This window comes from Hyperolius riggenbachi, chromosome 2 (genome assembly GCF_040937935.1).
Source record: "Hyperolius riggenbachi isolate aHypRig1 chromosome 2, aHypRig1.pri, whole genome shotgun sequence".
NCBI lineage: Eukaryota > Metazoa > Chordata > Amphibia > Anura > Hyperoliidae > Hyperolius > Hyperolius riggenbachi.
The window spans coordinates 125783602-125802732 of NC_090647.1; the positions used below are offsets into that span (position 1 = coordinate 125783602).

Consider the following 19131-nt stretch of genomic DNA (forward strand, 5'->3'; position numbering starts at 1 on the left):
CAGCAGGCAGAACAGGGGGACACAGCAGGCAGAACAGGGGGACACAGCAGGCAGAACAGGGGGACACAGCAGGCAGAACAGGGGGACACAGCAGGCACAGGGAGACACAGCAGGCACAGGGAGACACAGCACAGGGGGACACAGCAGGCACAGGGGGACACAGCACATAACACTGTCCCCATATGTGGTGTAATAGTATGTAATGTAACTGGAAAGGGGGAGGTAAAAAGTACTTAAGACACCCCTGCATCATAGACACACCTAGGTTTAGTTTTTTCTTTTTTTCCTGATTTTTGCCCTCTAAATCTGGGTGCGTCTTATATGCCGGAGCGTCTTATACGGCGAAAAATACGGTAAATCCTACCTATGCATATGCATAGCCTGGGCGTGCTACCAGTAAAATTAAGAATTGCGCAGAAAAAGTGGGATCAGCGCATCACCAGGCCACCTCCGAATGGCCTCAACTCAGAGATGCGCTTAGCCCCCCCAGAGACTACAAACGCACCTTGAACCCAAACAGAGGCTCTGCATATACACCAAAGAAAAACTAACAAGTGGGAGCAGCTGACCAGAATTAAATCAAACATAGCAAAGAAATGAACAGCGCTACTTAAAAACAGATGAATGCCTACCTGCAAAAAAGTGCAGACCCCACTCATGGGATACAAATACACAATGAGCACACATACAACCTGTCTACCACTTGGAGGATGTTAGTTTCCACAAACAAGCTTGCATGCAAATTGTTAGGTACTCGTCCCTCCCACTGTCGAAGAAGTCTTTCCTCCATGGGAGGGGACCTAACAATAACTAAATCCTACCTATGCATATGCATTGCCTGGGCGCGCTACCAGTAAAATTAAGAATTGCGCAGAAAAAGTGGGATCAGCGCATCACCAGGCTGCCTCCGAATGGCCTCAACTCAGAGATGCGCTGAGCCCCCCCAGAGACTACAAACGCACCTTGAACCCAAACAGAGGCTCTGCATATACACCAAAGAAAAACTAACAAGTGGGAGTTCCATGGAGGAAAGACTTCTTCGACAGTGGGAGGGACGAGTACCTAACAATTTGCATGCAAGCTTGTTAGTGGAAACTAACATCCTCCAAGTGGTAGACAGGTTGTATGTGTGCTCATTGTGTATTTGTATCCCATGAGTGGGGTCTGCACTTTTTTGCAGGTAGGCATTCATCTGTTTTTAAGTAGCGCTGTTCATTTCTTTGCTATGTTTGATTTAATTCTGGTCAGCTGCTCCCACTTGTTAGTTTTTCTTTGGTGTATATGCAGAGCCTCTGTTTGAGTTCAAGGTGCGTTTGTAGTCTCTGGGGGGGCTCAGCGCATCTCTGAGTTGAGGCCATTCGGAGGCGGCCTGGTGATGCGCTGATCCCACTTTTTCTGCGCAATTCTTAATCTTACTGGTAGCGCGCCCAGGCTATGCATATGCATAGGTAGGATTTAGTTAGTGTTAGGTCCCCTCCCATGGAGGAAAGACTTCTTCGACAGTGGGAGGGATGAGTACCTAACAATTTGCATGCAAGCTTGTTAGTGGAAACTAACATCCTCCAAGTGGTAGACAGGTTGTATGTGTGCTCATTGTGTATTTGTATCCCATGAGTGGGGTCTGCACTTTTTTGCAGGTAGGCATTCATCTGTTTTTAAGTAGCGCTGTTCATTTCTTTGCTATGTTTGATTTAATTCTGGTCAGCTGCTCCCACTTGTTAGTTTTTCTTTGGTGTATATGCAGAGCCTCTGTTTGGGTTCAAGGTGCGTTTGTAGTCTCTGGGGGCGCTCAGCGCATCTCTGAGTTGAGGCCATTCGGAGGCGGCCTGGTGATGCGCTGATCCCACTTTTTCTGCGCAATTCTTAATTTTACTGGTAGCGCGCCCAGGCTATGCATATGCATAGGTAGGATTTAGTTAGTGTTAGGTCCCCTCCCATGGAGGAAAGACTTCTTCGACAGTGGGAGGGACGAGTACCTAACAATTTGCATGCAAGCTTGTTAGTGGAAACTAACATCCTCCAAGTGGTAGACAGGTTGTATGTGTGCTCATTGTGTATTTGTATCCCATGAGTGGGGTCTGCACTTTTTTGCAGGTAGGCATTCATCTGTTTTTAAGTAGCGCTGTTCATTTCTTTGCTATGTTTGATTTAATTCTGGTCAGCTGCTCCCACTTGTTAGTTTTTCTTTGGTGTATATGCAGAGCCTCTGTTTGGGTTCAAGGTGCGTTTGTAGTCTCTGGGGGCGCTCAGCGCATCTCTGAGTTGAGGCCATTCGGAGGCGGCCTGGTGATGCGCTGATCCCACTTTTTCTGCGCAATTCTTAATTTTACTGGTAGCGCGCCCAGGCTATGCATATGCATAGGTAGGATTTAGTTAGTGTTAGGTCCCCTCCCATGGAGGAAAGACTTCTTCGACAGTGGGAGGGACGAGTACCTAACAATTTGCATGCAAGCTTGTTAGTGGAAACTAACATCCTCCAAGTGGTAGACAGGTTGTATGTGTGCTCATTGTGTATTTGTATCCCATGAGTGGGGTCTGCACTTTTTTGCAGGTAGGCATTCATCTGTTTTTAAGTAGCGCTGTTCATTTCTTTGCTATGTTTGATTTAATTCTGGTCAGCTGCTCCCACTTGTTAGTTTTTCTTTGGTGTATATGCAGAGCCTCTGTTTGGGTTCAAGGTGCGTTTGTAGTCTCTGGGGGGGCTCAGCGCATCTCTGAGTTGAGGCCATTCGGAGGCGGCCTGGTGATGCGCTGATCCCACTTTTTCTGCGCAATTCTTAATTTTACTGGTAGCGCGCCCAGGCAATGCATATGCATAGGTAGGATTTAGTTAGTGTTAGGTCCCCTCCCATGGAGGAAAGACTTCTTCGACAGTGGGAGGGACGAGTACCTAACAATTTGATGGCAAGCTTGTTAGTGGAAACTAACATCCTCCAAGTGGTAGACAGGTTGTATGTGTTTTCATTGTGTATTTGTATCCCATGAGTGGGGTCTGCACTTTTTTGCAGGTAGGCATTCATCTGTTTTTAAGTAGCGCTGTTCATTTCTTTGCTATGTTTGATTTAATTCTGGTCAGCTGCTCCCACTTGTTAGTTTTTCTTTGGTGTATATGCAGAGCCTCTGTTTGGGTTCAAGGTGCGTTTGTAGTCTCTGGGGGGGCTCAGCGCATCTCTGAGTTGAGGCCATTCGGAGGCGGCCTGGTGATGCGCTGATCCCACTTTTTCTGCGCAATTCTTAATTTTACTGGTAGCGCGCCCAGGCTATGCATATGCATAGGTAGGATTTAGTTAGTGTTAGGTCCCCTCCCATGGAGGAAAGACTTCTTCGACAGTGGGAGGGATGAGTACCTAACAATTTGCATGCAAGCTTGTTAGTGAAAACTAACATCCTCCAAGTGGTAGACAGGTTGTATGTGTGCTCATTGTGTATTTGTATCCCATGAGTGGGGTCTGCACTTTTTTGCAGGTTGGCATTCATCTGTTTTTAAGTAGCGCTGTTCATTTCTTTGCTATGTTTGATTTAATTCTGGTCAGCTGCTCCCACTTGTTAGTTTTTCTTTGGTGTATATGCAGAGCCTCTGTTTGGGTTCAAGGTGCGTTTGTAGTCTCTGGGGGGGCTCAGCGCATCTCTGAGTTGAGGCCATTCGGAGGCGGCCTGGTGATGCGCTGATCCCACTTTTTCTGCGCAATTCTTAATTTTACTGGTAGCGCGCCCAGGCAATGCATATGCATAGGTAGGATTTAGTTAGTGTTAGGTCCCCTCCCATGGAGGAAAGACTTCTTCGACAGTGGGAGGGACGAGTACCTAACAATTTGATGGCAAGCTTGTTAGTGGAAACTAACATCCTCCAAGTGGTAGACAGGTTGTATGTGTGCTCATTGTGTATTTGTATCCCATGAGTGGGGTCTGCACTTTTTTGCAGGTAGGCATTCATCTGTTTTTAAGTAGCGCTGTTCATTTCTTTGCTATGTTTGATTTAATTCTGGTCAGCTGCTCCCACTTGTTAGTTTTTCTTTGGTGTATATGCAGAGCCTCTGTTTGGGTTCAAGGTGCGTTTGTAGTCTCTGGGGGGGCTCAGCGCATCTCTGAGTTGAGGCCATTCGGAGGCGGCCTGGTGATGCGCTGATCCCACTTTTTCTGCGCAATTCTTAATTTTACTGGTAGCGCGCCCAGGCTATGCATATGCATAGGTAGGATTTAGTTAGTGTTAGGTCCCCTCCCATGGAGGAAAGACTTCTTCGACAGTGGGAGAGATGAGTACCTAACAATTTGCATGCAAGCTTGTTAGTGAAAACTAACATCCTCCAAGTGGTAGACAGGTTGTATGTGTGCTCATTGTGTATTTGTATCCCATGAGTGGGGTGTGCACTTTTTTGCAGGTAGGCATTCATCTGTTTTTAAGTAGCGCTGTTCATTTCTTTGCTATGTTTGATTTAATTCTGGTCAGCTGCTCCCACTTGTTAGTTTTTCTTTGGTGTATATGCAGAGCCTCTGTTTGGGTTCAAGGTGCGTTTGTAGTCTCTGGGGGGGCTCAGCGCATCTCTGAGTTGAGGCCATTCGGAGGTGGCCTGGTGATGTGCTGATCCCACTTTTTCTGCGCAATTCTTAATTTTACTGGTAGCGCGCCCAGGCAATGCATATGCATAGGTAGGATTTAGTTAGTGTTAGGTCCCCTCCCATGGAGGAAAGACTTCTTCGACAGTGGGAGGGACGAGTACCTAACAATTTGCATGCAAGCTTGTTAGTAGAAACTAACATCCTCCAAGTGGTAGACAGGTTGTATGTGTGCTCATTGTGTATTTGTATCCCATGAGTGGGGTCTGCACTTTTTTGCAGGTAGGCATTCATCTGTTTTTAAAGAGAACCCGAGGTGGGTTTGAAGAATGTTATCTGCATACAGAGGCTGGATCTGCCTATACAGCCCAGCCTCTGTTGCTATCCCAAACCCCCCTAAGGTCCCCCTGTACTCTGCAATCCCTCATAAATCACAGCCGTGCTGCTGACAAACAGCTTGTCAGAGCTGGCTGTGTTTATCTCTATAGTGTCAGTCTGCTGCTCTCCCCGCCTCCTGCAGAACTCCAGTCCCCGCCTGCATCCCTTCCCTCCCTGCTGATTGGAGGGAAGGGATGGGGGCAGGGACCGGAGCTATGCAGGAGGCGGGGTAGCAGCTGAGACTGACACTACAGATGTAAACACAGCCTCACAGCATGGCTGTGATTTATGAGGGTTTGCAGAGTGCAGGGGGACCTTAGTGGGGTTTGGGATAGCAACAGAGGCTGGGCTGTATAGGCAGATCCAGCCGCTGTATGCAGATAACATTCTTTAAACACACCTCGGGTTCTCTTTAAGTAGCGCTGTTCATTTCTTTGCTATGTTTGATTTAATTCTGGTCAGCTGCTCCCACTTGTTAGTTTTTCTTTGGTGTATATGCAGAGCCTCTGTTTGGGTTCAAGGTGCGTTTGTAGTCTCTGGGGGACTCAGCGCATCTCTGAGTTGAGGCCATTCGGAGGCGGCCTGGTGATGCGCTGATCCCACTTTTTCTGCGCAATTCTTAATTTTACTGGTAGCGCGCCCAGGCTATGCATATGCATAGGTAGGATTTAGTTAGTGTTAGGTCCCCTCCCATGGAGGAAAGACTTCTTCGACAGTGGGAGGGACGAGTACCTAACAATTTGCATGCAAGCTTGTTAGTGAAAACTAACATCCTCCAAGTGGTAGACAGGTTGTATGTGTGCTCATTGTGTATTTGTATCCCATGAGTGGGGTCTGCACTTTTTTGCAGGTAAGCATTCATCTGTTTTTAAGTAGCACTGTTTATTTCTTTGCTATGTTTGATTTAATTCTGGTCAGCTGCTCCCACTTGTTAGTTTTTCTTTGGTGTATATGCAGAGCCTCTGTTTGGGTTCAAGGTGCGTTTGTAGTCTCTGGGGGGGCTCAGCGCATCTCTGAGTTGAGGCCATTCGGAGGCGGCCTGGTGATGCGCTGATCCCACTTTTTCTGCGTTATTTTAAATTAAAGATTACAAGTTATCTCCTAAGAAAAGACTCAGGAGAAAAAAATAATTGCATAGGGTTCCAGGAGTGATTGGAAAATGCAAAAACTTACAACAGCAACAGTGTTGTCTACCTGTGTGTACAGTGCATATCTCTGCTTACAAAAATTCACTAAGATTACCTGCACGGGGAAGCGCTGCCTATCTGCAGCATGGCTTGCCATCCAGATCGCACTTCAGTGCAAATCTGGACAGCATGCTGCAGATTTATGCAGCACACAGCCAAATCCTAAGCCATTCATGGCACGGTTTATCGATTCAGGCTGCTGCTATGCTTCAGAACATAAGCCCTAAATGTGTATAAGGTTGGACTCAGGGCTGAGTCATAAATTGTGCCTATTGCTTTCTCCCTCACTATTATTATCATTTTTGTTATTATAGACTTAAAATTAGCTGCACATCTTCATCCAAATGCCTCTGCATACAGACGGATACCCTAAAACCAATAGTAGGAGGGTCGGTCTCTTTTAGTCCCTTCTACCTTTCTAGTTGTTCTGGTTCACCATGAGCTGTTTGGGTATTCTGCTAACTTAAAGGGAACCAGAGACGTTGGGGGAAAGCTTTTATACATACCTGGGGCTTCCTCCAGCCCCATACGCACGGATCGCTCCCACGCCGCCGTCTTCCGCTGCCTGTATCCGCCAGTACCGGGTCTCGTCATTAGTGCCAGTCGGCCGGCGGACGCGGCCAAGTGTCCGCATCACAGGGCTCCCTCCATATACTTACGCGTGCGGCTGCATACTGCGCAGCCGCATGCGTAAGGGTATGGAGGGAGCCCCTGTATGGCGGACAATTGGCCGCGTCCGCCGGAAGTGACGGGACCCGGTACCGGCGATAGAGACAGCGATGGATGGCGACGTGGGAGCGATCCAGGCTTATGGGGCTGGAGGAAGCCCCAGGTATGTATAAAACCGTTTCCTATTTTTTATTCAGCTTCCTCTCTGGTTCCCTTTAACAAATGTATTTTGGTCAAAATCCCAAAAGTTACTTCAAGTAATTTTTTTTTCTTTTTAACTGGACTTTGTGGGTAAGATCTTTAATTTCAACAAGAACAGATATTTATTTAATAACATTCATTTCCTTAAGAAAACGTCTGCCTCCTGACAATTGAAAATTCATCAATAATTAAAGTTGACCAAAAGCAACACCAGAAAATATCAGTTCTGGACATTGAACACAACCATTCAAAGCATTGCTTCGTGTTCTTTTAGGCCAAGAGTGCATTGATAACTACTCTAGACCTGCACGGTCGTATAATTCCATAAGTTGCTCTGATGAAGTCCATATAAGCCCTAAAGAGCTATGCATAAGTTGAAATAAAAGTGAGCAATGTTACAGGTTTTCTAAATATCAGTGCATCTGGATTTTTGTTTTGTCACTAAAGACCAAAGAATGATTTGCAGGTCTTCTCCTACTTTCTTGCAGCAATGCATTTTGTCCATGCTGCTTAGGCAGGTGGAGGAAGTAAATTACAACGGAGCAGTGCTTTTCAGCGCTGCTAGATTTGGGCGCAGCAGGCTCTACCATAGACTATTATAAGAATCACATCACACAGTGCTCAGTGAGTAACGTTGGCGACATCAGAAGACGGAGCCGAAGTTGCTTAAAAAACACAATAATTCGGCCTCCAGCAATCGCTGGAAGCCGAATTATATCATTCCCCCACTATCCATGGCGGCCTGGAGGGGGAATAGTAATTAACACGGCCCAGACTTGTGCAGAAGCAGGATCAGCCATATACCGGCTGTATCCCACGCCCAAGTCTACTGGCACTTATTAAAACTGAAAACAACAGTGGAAAAAATTAATACTTATCAGCATGTGATCAGCAAGAATGGTGGTGTGGAGGAGGATTGATGATCATTTCACCCTGCAATTTGGCATTTTTTAATCTCTCATCAGTGGCTGCATAGTGACTACACTTTACACTCAATATTGCAGGTTCTGGTTTTTCAAACAACACATGTGCCGCTGTCTCGGATATGTTGAGTGCATACTTACGCATTCCATCTTGGATGTATAGAACTTAGGTCTTTTTGTTTTGTTTCTTCCATGCTACTTTGTATATACTGTATACTAAGTAATCTCTGGGGACTCTTAATAATCTGACCAGTGATTGTTTTTATTATGTTTTCATTCTGTATGTAGTTAGGTCAGTATCTTATATGTCCTATTGTAGAACTCAGACCGCCTGCTGTGTGTAAATTTAGAATGTAGATGGCGCCGGCCTCTGTTTTGTTTTTGATGGACTATGCGCTTTGTGGTGGAATGCAGAAGTACGTATTGGACGGCGCTTGCCATGATTCATGTAACATCCGCGCTGATGCGAAAGTTGTATAAGCCATGTGCCCTGAGATACGAATCAACCTTGACCCTCCTCCCCACCTCCATTCTTGTTGATCATGTGCTGCTAAGCGTTAACTTTATTCTACTGTTGTTTACATTTTTACCTTAAGAGGATTTATTTAAACTGAAAAGCTTTTATTTGTTATTCATGCGTGTTGCTCCTGAATTTTTTGTTTTATTAAATATATATATATGCTGATTTTCTAATTAGTCCGGATATTGCACCACAAGCTGTATAAAAAGCGATTACCAAGCAAGCATTTGGTGTGCATCACATGTAGTCTTTAAGCTGCATCAGGTTGTCCATAGTTTAACCGGGTACCCTTTGTCACTGATTCTTAAATAGTAATGTACAATTTGAGCATGTGAATAATTCTGCTGTTTATGCTGTAAACACTATATTTTCTCACTTAGGTATGTTCCTGGCTGATTTGATTACAAAGTACTTTGTGTCACCAACACTCTTCAGAGTCATCCGATTAGCTCGCATTGGCCGTATACTTCGCCTAATCAAGGGAGCCAAAGGAATACGAACCCTGCTTTTTGCCTTAATGATGTCATTGCCGGCCTTATTTAATATTGGCCTGCTTTTATTTCTTGTTATGTTTATATTTTCGATATTCGGAATGTCAAACTTTGCTTACGTGAAGAAAGAAGCAGGGATAGATGACATGTTCAACTTTGAGACTTTTGGCAATAGCATGATCTGCTTATTTCAGATCACTACCTCTGCTGGCTGGGATGGCTTGTTGCTGCCCATCTTAAACCGCCCCCCAGACTGTGATCCTAAGAAGGAGAACCCAGGAAGTCCAATGCAAGGTGATTGTGGGAACCCCTCAGTGGGAATCTTTTTCTTTGTCAGCTACATCATTATCTCCTTTCTAATAGTGGTAAACATGTACATTGCTATCATCCTAGAGAATTTTAGTGTGGCCACAGAAGAGAGTGCAGATCCTCTAAGTGAGGATGACTTTGAAACATTTTATGAAATCTGGGAGAAATTTGATCCCGATGCTACCCAATTTATTCAGTTCAGCAAACTTCCAGATTTTGCTGATGCACTGGAGCATCCATTGAGAGTTCCCAAGCCAAACACTATTGAACTAGTTGCCATGGATTTGCCTATGGTAAGTGGTGACAGAATCCATTGTTTGGATATTCTCTTTGCCTTCACCAAACGTGTACTTGGAGAGAGTGGGGAGCTGGATATATTGCGTCAGCAAATGGAAGAGCGCTTTGTAGCTTCCAACCCTTCAAAAGTGTCTTATGAGCCCATTACCACTACGCTCAGGCGCAAGCAGGAAGATGTATCCGCTGTAGTCATTCAGATGGCGTACCGACGCCATTTATCAAAACGGGGCTTTGTTTGTAGAAAACCTTCCTCAACTAAAATGGAAAACGGTGGAACGACGAATATGGACAAGAAAGAAGGCACACCTTCTACCGCGTCACTGCCATCTTATGACAGTGTAACTAAGCCTGAAAAAGAAAAACAAGACAGAATACAAGAAGCAATGAGAGAGCGAGCAAAAAAACAAAAACCTGTCAGGGAATCCAAGTGTTAAAAAAGTAGAAAAACAAAAACATTTCTCATTTGCAAGCAAAGATTGTTTACAAATTTAATAAATATATCAATGCAGATCAGCTATGGAGACCTTACCTGAAGATCAATACCAAACAATCTGCTTATTGTGACATTGTTGCATTTTAAGGCAGTGATACCAACTGGTTAAAGGACTAATACATGGAAGTTGTACTGCATGTCTCCCATCAAACAATGCAACTTAGGAGAAGCAACCAGAGCTGTAAGGAATAGTCCAACTCCAGGGCAGTCAAATGGAGTTTTATTTTCTCATATTATTATGAAAATCAGAAAAGCACCACTTAGGGATTTGATTATTTATGCAAATTGATGTTTGCATTACATTAGTCAAGCAGCAAAATCAAGACAAAATAATAATTTAATAAAGTTACAAAAATCTGTTTAAAAAAATGAAAAAAAGTACAAACAACTAAACATTAAGCCCATGCCACATAATTGTCACAATTTATTTGATATATGTCCATCATTTTTCTACATGGGCTTCATATGAATCGGGAGATGGGAAAATCAGGTTATTTTTCAGGCTGAATGGGCATTTGCTCAAGCCAGTTCCAAAAAGAAAAAAAATTAAATAAATTGTGCTCGTTCAATGCATAGAAATGACTTGCATGATGGCATGCTGTGATCAGGAATCATGCATGAAGACTCATAAAACACAAAACATCAGTACTCTGTCCACTGCAGTGGGATAGCCATAAGTTTGAGGCACTCCACTGAATAATGAACACTGTATCTGGAGGCAACTTAATATATACCCTTCGCCAATATTTACCAAATCTTCAAACTTTTACATGTCATAGTTAGGGATTAAAGCAAGACAGAACGATTTGTGTATGTTTATTAACGATTCTTTAAATAACATCACTTTTGCACATATTACAAAAGAAATGAAAAAAAGAAACTAGTTGCTGCTTGAGGTTTCCTTTCCTTGGGTACTTACTATAAAAATAGAAAAAAAAAATAAAATAAAAAAAGACAAAATAGCTTCTAATACTATGTCACTGTAAACCAAAACCTAGGGCTTATGAAATTTTGCTTTTGTATATCGCAGTGTTTTTAGTCTCCATCCTACAGAGGGCATATATTTAGAAGAAGCAAAGCTGCAATATTTAGAAAAGCCTTTAAATGAATAAACGACATTGGGTTGTCTGTGTGCAGTTTGCCTATACTTTTGTACAGGCAGTGTTTCTGGAAAAACAAAAAGGTTGTTTTGTTTCGCTTGGGACAATTCACAGCTTAGCACTTTAAATTGCATGTCTCACTTTGTCTTCAGACATAGGTTATTATTTTTTTTCTCTCTTTTGTTAACTACTTTTTTTTTCTAAAGATTATTTTGCTCCATGTTTATTGATTATGATCAGGATTAGAAGGTACTGTTGAAATGACAAAGGGTCGTAGATTGTTACAGTTTTACTGTGCATTTTGAAAAGGACTGAGTTACTCCAAGCATTTCACAGCTCTTTACTGGACACCCTTTCTCTAATGATTTTTGCACACTTTGTGGGTGATCTATTAAGGAGGACATGCAGGTGAAAGCTGTTTATCTCAAACATCCAATCAACGGCAGGAGAATTAAAAAAAATACAAAACAGGAACTTCTGTTCATATGATTGGTTGAATGAACTTTCACTGCTCTTTGCTGCATTTTTTTCCTTAATAAGTCAGCCCTCTTGTATTACTATTAATGTCAAGTTTTTGTTTTTTTTATATTAATGACTAAGAATGTTTAAGGCTATAAAATGAAGAAACTTGGACATTTTTCCAAGCAAAACAATTACGTCTTAAGTTTCAATTTTTTTATTTATTTTATTTTTTTATATATATTTTAAGTGTTATTTAACACCTGGCTGGTGCTGCAGTAAAATTATGCAAAAAAAAAAGGGAAAAAAAAGAAAGCATGCTGCGTTCTGTTTTATTGGCTGATGCTGCTGAAATGCTACAGAATTGTGTGGTGTATACGTGATATAAGAAGAAAGTTGTTCTTGGTGTGGACCAAATAATTACCTGATATGTAACCAACACACTGGATGCATGACATATCATTCTGTACCTCATCATTTGTTACCACTCCATCAATTGAGTTTTAAAGGGACACTTAGCAGCTCATAAAAATGAAAATCTGCACCTACCTGGTGCATCCTCCAGCCCCCTATAGCCCACGAGATCCATCTGTGTCCTCTGGGTCCCCTCTCTGGTCCCGGTGGCGGCTCCGTTAAGCTGGCGACTTCAGCTGAAGTTGTGAGCAACTGCACATGCCCGGCCCGTACGCGAACCTGGCTCGATCATGCACCCGTTGCCGTAAGCCTTTTGTGCATAAGCAGTTCAGTCTTATGAGACCCACGCATGTAAAGGAAGGCTTATGGCGATGGGTGCGTGATTGACTGGGGTGCGCAGGGTATGCATGCACAGTTGCTCACAACTTCAGCCAAAGTTGCCAGCTTAATTGAGCCTCCAGTGGGACCTTGGAGAGGACCCAGAGGATGCCGGAAGGAACTTGAGGGCTACAGGGGGCTGTAGGAAGCAACAGGTAAGTGCAGATTTCTATGAGCTACTCAGGGTCCCTTTAAGTTGTGAACTACTTTAACATTTTCCGCCATTCCTCTGTGCCAAGGGAAAACAAACTTCCTAGCCTATTTCATATGCAGTGGTATAGCTGAGCATTAACAATGGAAAATCTAGAGAAGGAAAAAGCTTGTAACTTCATAGCGTGTGTTTATTTTTTCACCATTTACAGCTGGAATAGGATGTAATATAGATCAACTTCATACATGTGTACAGGCTACATTGTAAACAGCACAAAAAGCTGAAAAAGTGTGATTCAGCTTTTTAAGAGGATATTATAAATGCTGTAAAATATTATTTTATTTTGACTTTTTTTGTAAATATGGAAAATATGACAAATTAAACAGAACAGCTTCTGGTGTATGCCACTGTCATCTTTATCTTTTTCTTTTCTGTTTATTTTGTAATATGCCAGAATGCTTTTGCGTGAACTGTATATCCCTATGGATAATACCCTAATGCCCAAAATACTATGACTAGTCCTCCTTTTTTTTCTCATTCCAGTGTGCAATAAATACTGACCACTTCTATGCAACATTTGGCTAACATTCATACTAGTATATTTATGCTGTGACAAGCCAAGACGTTTTTATATAATCATTTGCAACCAATTGTTGAGGCTGGTGAAATCACAAAGCTACGTTTATCATCCCCCCCACCCCCTTCCCTGAAATGAATGGGTCATTCCACCCAATTAAGATATTTTAGTTACTGGAAGCAAGCAGAGGGCTAATTTGCACACTGACTTTTATATCTCTAGAGGACTCCTGCAACGTTTGCTCTAGAATTTGTATTACTTCTCTTAGCAACAGCCATTCTGAAGGTACGCTGGATGCCTTGGTCCTCCTGCTTCCTAACTCACTGTCCTGCTGCCTTGAAGCCATGATGTCTCCCTTTCACGCTGGGGAAGGTGTTTCACAGCACTTATTGTAATGTATAAAACATACATAAAAACTCCCAAAAATGAAGTAAAGCACCGGGAAGGTGGACTTGAAACTCAGGTGCATTGATCAGAGATTATCGAGTGCATTTTCATCTTACTGACCTCTATCGAGAACAGAAATATCAATATTGCGTGGAGTGACCCATTAAGTCGGTCTTTATTTCAAATATCTGTGCTATGCTATGCATCAATGGTTTCGGGTATCCGGTCTTCATTTTAGAATCACTTCAGCCAAAGCTGGCTTTGTTTATTTAAAGTGTAGGTAGCAGAGTGACGCCATCACCAGCAGAAACATGGCAGTAAAAAGGCACTGATGAATTTGATGTCTTACATTTTTTTTTGTATGTGTTCAAATTTGGGAAGGGTTATGAAAAATGAAGCTTCATGAAATAAAAAGTACCAATGCATTGTGTAGTCTGTCATGAAGTGTCTCTCTAAAACGCAAAAAAATAGAACATGGTCAAAAAAAGGGCTTTTCTGATGTAAAAGACATAAAGGACAATTCTATCCAAGGCTGATGTTTCAGTTTTGCAAAAACTGTTGGTAGATAGTTTCTTACACCCCAGTGCCACTCTATCAGGACTGCAGCCACTGCAGAACCAAATGATGGTTCCTCCAGTTCCCCCATCTTATTTTTGTTAATAACGTGGAATGAGCAAATGATTGCAGCAGGTACCCATCAAAAAAAGGTCACCTTCATGATGGTCTTACGGTAGGGAGAGATACAAACGATGATGAAATAGGACCTTTCTGAATCTAATTTTATCCAGTGGTCAATTAGCTCACTTGGGTCTACTTGAAACTGAATCATGATTTTTTTTTTTTTATGTGCTTGACATATATAAGCAAAAATTAAGGTTAAATTCGGTAGAAAGGAGAAAGATATTCTTTATATTATTTGATCTGGTGTACACAAGAGGCAGCCATATACCATCTATATGCCCATATCCTAATGCCAAAATTACACAATGAAGTCATAATTGGTGCACATTTTTCTTGTAATCACTAGGGTGGTTTTTAGAAACACTGGCTATCCTGGAGTATTCTCAATGTGCGTATTATTCCAGATTCCTCTTGATATACGACTGTAAACTGTGTAGACTGGTTCCACCACTGAGCCATGGGTTTGGTTCCATCCTCTCATTCTCTAAAATCTAATGACCATTAATCACTAATGTTTAAGGCAAGTTGCAATATTAGCTGTTTAACAAAATTTCTGCACAAAAGTCACTGTTTTGATTAATTCACCATGCTAATATTTTGTGATAGTCAACATGGTTTGACAGAGAAGAAGTTATCCACATGATGCCTTCACCACCACCTACTAGAAGAAGAATGTCTACCCTTCTAGTGAAGTTCACCTGTCTTGGAAAACCTTGAAAGAAACCTACCACTCTTACCAAAAGGAACTTCACTTTGTGTGACCCACAGCACATGTTTGTATCTGACATAGTATTTCACATATATTTATACCATTCATGTAATGATTTCTGCTCACATAGATTAACTCTTAGTATTTACATTTAGTTCCCAGCAGAGCAAGATGGACCAGACACTGGAATTCTTACTCTTCAAACTGTTTTTGATCCCTTTTTATCTCTTTTCTTTTCCTTTTTATATTGTTATTGAAGGTTTTAAGCTATGTAAGAGGACACTAGTTAAAAAGAGTAAAGACTTATCATGTATTAGCAAAATGCATGGTGGCTGATCCTAATCTTACCCAATTTTGATTTGAAAACAAAAGGCATTACTACCAAGAATCAAAAGGAAAGTCAAATAAACATTAGTCTTTTTACTGTACACGTAAAAAGTTGTCTGATGTGTGTTTTTATTCTTTATACTGTGTTTCAAAAGTGCTATTTAGGTTTAGTGGTGATTGATGGATTTTCAATCTTTAGGCAATATATGAAAGCAAGCAGGGGTAAAACATATGGACATGATTAAATGATACCCGAACTGAAATGTGACATAATGAGATAGACATGTGTATGTACAGTGCCTAGCACACAAATAACTATGCTGTGTTCCTTTTTTTCCTTTCTCTGTCTGAAAGAGTTAAATATCAGGTATGTAAGTGGCTGACTCAGTCCTGACTCAGACAGGAAGTGACTACAGTGTGACCCTCACTGATAATAAAAAAATTTTGGTTGGGGCCCCCTCCCCGCAAAAAAGCAGTCACCCTTGGGATCTTCCCCACACAAGTTCTAGGTATCCAGATGTGCCAAACCCCCCTCAGTTCTCAGTTTTATGTAGTCTCCAGTATTAGTAGCCATAGGTATCCACCAGTATTAGGTAGCTCTCCATTCGGTGGATCAACGCAGATGACTGTTGGGCAGATATCGTGCAGCTGGCCGTGTGTGTACAATGTCGTTTAAACAGCATTGTTCCACAGAATGTGTGCATGTTTACCTCCATTTGTGCGGGCAGATTTGCATGAGTTTGTAGCTTATGGAAAATGTTGTTGGAAAGATTTGTTTGCTTTGGTCACTGGTAAAGTAATTTTTGCAATGTTTGATCAGATTGACTTTTGTAGAGCATGTGTACAGACATTTAGGACCCTTTTCCATTTGCGGAGTGATGCGAGTTTGGCTACCTAGACGCATTGCATCACTTCCGCTGCTGGCTGCATCCCTTCCGCATGGGGAGATCATTGCAAATTAACATCATTGCATTCCAGCGGTTCTGGAGGTGTGTTTAACTTCTAAGGGCAACAATGGTGAATTTACATATATTCAGCAGTGATGCACTGGGAGACATATCAAGCTCACTCGAACCTGAATTATCGCAAATTCTTTCTGTTTTAAGAAACCGTAGTATTTTAGTAAGGGGGCTTTTAGGACCACTGTAGCCCCTCACACGCTCCAATGAGTTCTGGATTACCATGAGCTTGCTGGTTAGTCTGTACCTCTCGGTGTTACAAGCCCTACTCCATAGAGCCAAATTAATCCATGTCATGCACTAAATGGTTTAAAGAGGCGCCCTGGTGGTATATAAAAGCGTTTAAAAGCAGTTTAAAACTGAGGCTCCCTTAGCTTGCTATTTCAATTGGCCTGGCACTGCTATTGGCCTGAGGAAGTGGGCTTAGACCCGTAAAACGCGTTGCCTGTGCTACCAATAAAATCTTTTGTCCCTACAAAGATTTGTCGTCCTTGAGGTAAGCAACCTCAAACCTTTCTTGGTTTTAAACTGCTTTTAAACGCTTTTATATACCACCAGGGCGCCTCTTTAAACCATTTAGTGCATCCCTAACCCCCATATGATACCTGTGTGAGGGGTGGAGGCAGAACATATGTGGTTTACACCACGGTGGACATCTGCCTCCCTTCTTTTTTCCAAGGAGAGCGACCGCATCCAGGTCCTTAGTGACCTCCCCGAGTGGAGTCGGGTTAATTGTCTCCACCTGCTTCCTGTGGTCGGTTGCCCCCTTGCAACTCACTCTTGTGAGTAGATTCTTATCTTCTACATTGACAACTTTGACTAAACATATTACACTATTGGGCTCCCGTATCTTTTCCCCAGAAGGTGTCCTGACACCAATCATCCACTACATGTCATGCACTGATGAGGATCGAAAAATCCGAAACAGTCTGTATGCATGTTGGATTATTATGGCTCTGTACAAATTAACAAGCTGACACATCAATGCATTTCAGTGGTTCTGGAGGTGTGTTTAGCTTCTAAGGGCAACAATGGTTAATTTGCATATATTCAGCAGTGATGCACTGGGAGACATCTCAAGCTCACTCCAGCCTGAATTATCGCAAATTCTTTCTGTTTTAAGAAAGAAAACTCTTGTTTTCCTTAGTATTTTAGTAAGGGGGCTTTTAGGACCATTGTAGCCCCTCACACACTCCAATGAGTTCTGGTTCACCATGAGCTTGCTGGTTAGTCTGTATCTCTCTATATATAGTACAGACCAAAAGTTTGGACACACCTTCTCATTCAAAGAGTTTTCTTTTTTTTATGACTATGAACATTGTAGATTCACACTGAAGGCATCCAAACTATGAATTAACACATGTGGAAGTATAGTGCATAACCAAAAAGTGTGAAACAACTGAAAATATGTCATATTCTAGGTTCTTCAAAGTAGCAACCTTTTGCTTTGATTACTGCTTTGCACACTCTTGGCATTCTCTTGATGAGCTTCAAGAGGTAGTCACCTGAAATGTTTTTCACTTCACAGGTGCGCCCTGTCAGGTTTAATAAGTGGGATTTCTTGCCTTATAAATTGGGCTGGGACCATCAGTTTCATTGTGGAGAAGTCAGGTGGATACGCAGCTGATAGTCCTTGTGGCCATTATTACTTTAAGAAATGAAGGTCAGTCAAAATTGATAAAACTTTGAAAGTGTCCCCAAGTGCAGTCTCAAAAACCATCAAACGCTACAAAGAAACTGGCTCACATGCAGAACGCCCCAGAAAAGGAAGACCAAGAGTCACCTCTGCTGCGGAGGATAAATTAATCCAAGTCTCCAGCCTCAGGAATCACAGGTTAACAGCAGCTCAGATTAGAGACCAGGTCAGTGCCACACAGAGTTCTAGCAGCAGACACATCTCTAGAACAACTGTTAAGAGGAGACCGTGTAAATCAGTCCTTCATGGTAGAATATCTGCTTGGAAACCACTGCTAAGGGCAGGCAACAAGCAGAAGAGAATTGTGTGGGCTAAAGAACACAAGGAATGGACATTAGACCAGTGGAAATCTGTGCTTTGGTCTGATGAGTCCAAATTTGAGATTTTTGGTTCCAACCACTGTGTCTTTGTGCGACGCAGAAAAGTTGAACGGATGGTCTCTACATGCCTGGTTCCCACCGTGAAGCATGGAGAAGGAGGTGTGATGGTGTGGGGGTGCTTTGCTGCTGACACTGTTGACGAATTATTCAAAATTGAAGGCATACTGAACCAGCATGGCTACCCCAGCATCGTGCAGCGGCATGCTATTCCATTCGGTTTGCATTTAGTTGGACCATTATTTATTTTTCAACAGGACAATGACCCCAAACACACCTCCAGGCTATGTCAGGGCTATTTGACCAGGAAGGATAGTGATGGGGTGCTGCGCCAGATGACCTGGTCTCCACAGTCACCAGACCTGAACCCAATCAAGATGGTTTGGGGTGAGCTGGACCGCAAAGTGAAGGCAAAAGGGCCAACAAGTGCTAAGCATATCTGGGAACTCCTTCAAGACTGTTGGAAGACCATTTCAGGTGACTACCTCTTGAAGCTCATCAAGAGAATGCCAAGAGTGTGCAAAGCAGTAATCAAAGCAAAAGGTGGCTACTTTGAAGAACCTAGAATATTACATATTTTCAGTTGTTTCACACTTTTTGGTTATGTACTATACTTCCACATTCATAGTTGGAATGCCTTCAGTGTGAATCTACAATGTTCATAGTCATAAAAAAAAAGAAAACTATTTGAATGAGAAGGTATGTCCAAACTTTTGGTCTGTACTGTATATATATAGTGCTGCCCATAATTATTCATACCCCTGTCAAATTTGACTTAAAGCTACTTTTATTCAACCAGCAAGTAATTTTTTGACGGGAAATAGGTGTCTCCCAACAGAAAATAAGACAATGTACAAGCTTTTATTTACATTTGAGCAAAAAGTGTCCAGTCCA

The 19131-nt window shown here is 42.3% G+C and overlaps 1 protein-coding gene across 6 annotated transcripts in view; it reads left to right on the top strand.

The window, feature by feature from the left end:
* The window catches only part of LOC137545764 (sodium channel protein type 8 subunit alpha-like), a 456138-nt gene extending 440845 nt beyond the window's left edge, over positions 1–15293 (top strand). For 5 of the 6 annotated variants that reach the window (XM_068267362.1, XM_068267357.1, XM_068267359.1 and 2 more), the window contains one exon: positions 8813–11767. In XM_068267362.1, coding sequence (XP_068123463.1) covers positions 8813–9963 — 1151 coding nt within the window. In that variant the 3' untranslated portion in view covers positions 9964–11767. Of the gene's footprint in view, positions 1–8812; positions 11768–14775 lie in introns of those variants that run through there. The other variant, XM_068267360.1, reaches the window with a different exon arrangement.
* The last annotated feature ends 3838 nt before the right edge of the window (positions 15294–19131 follow it).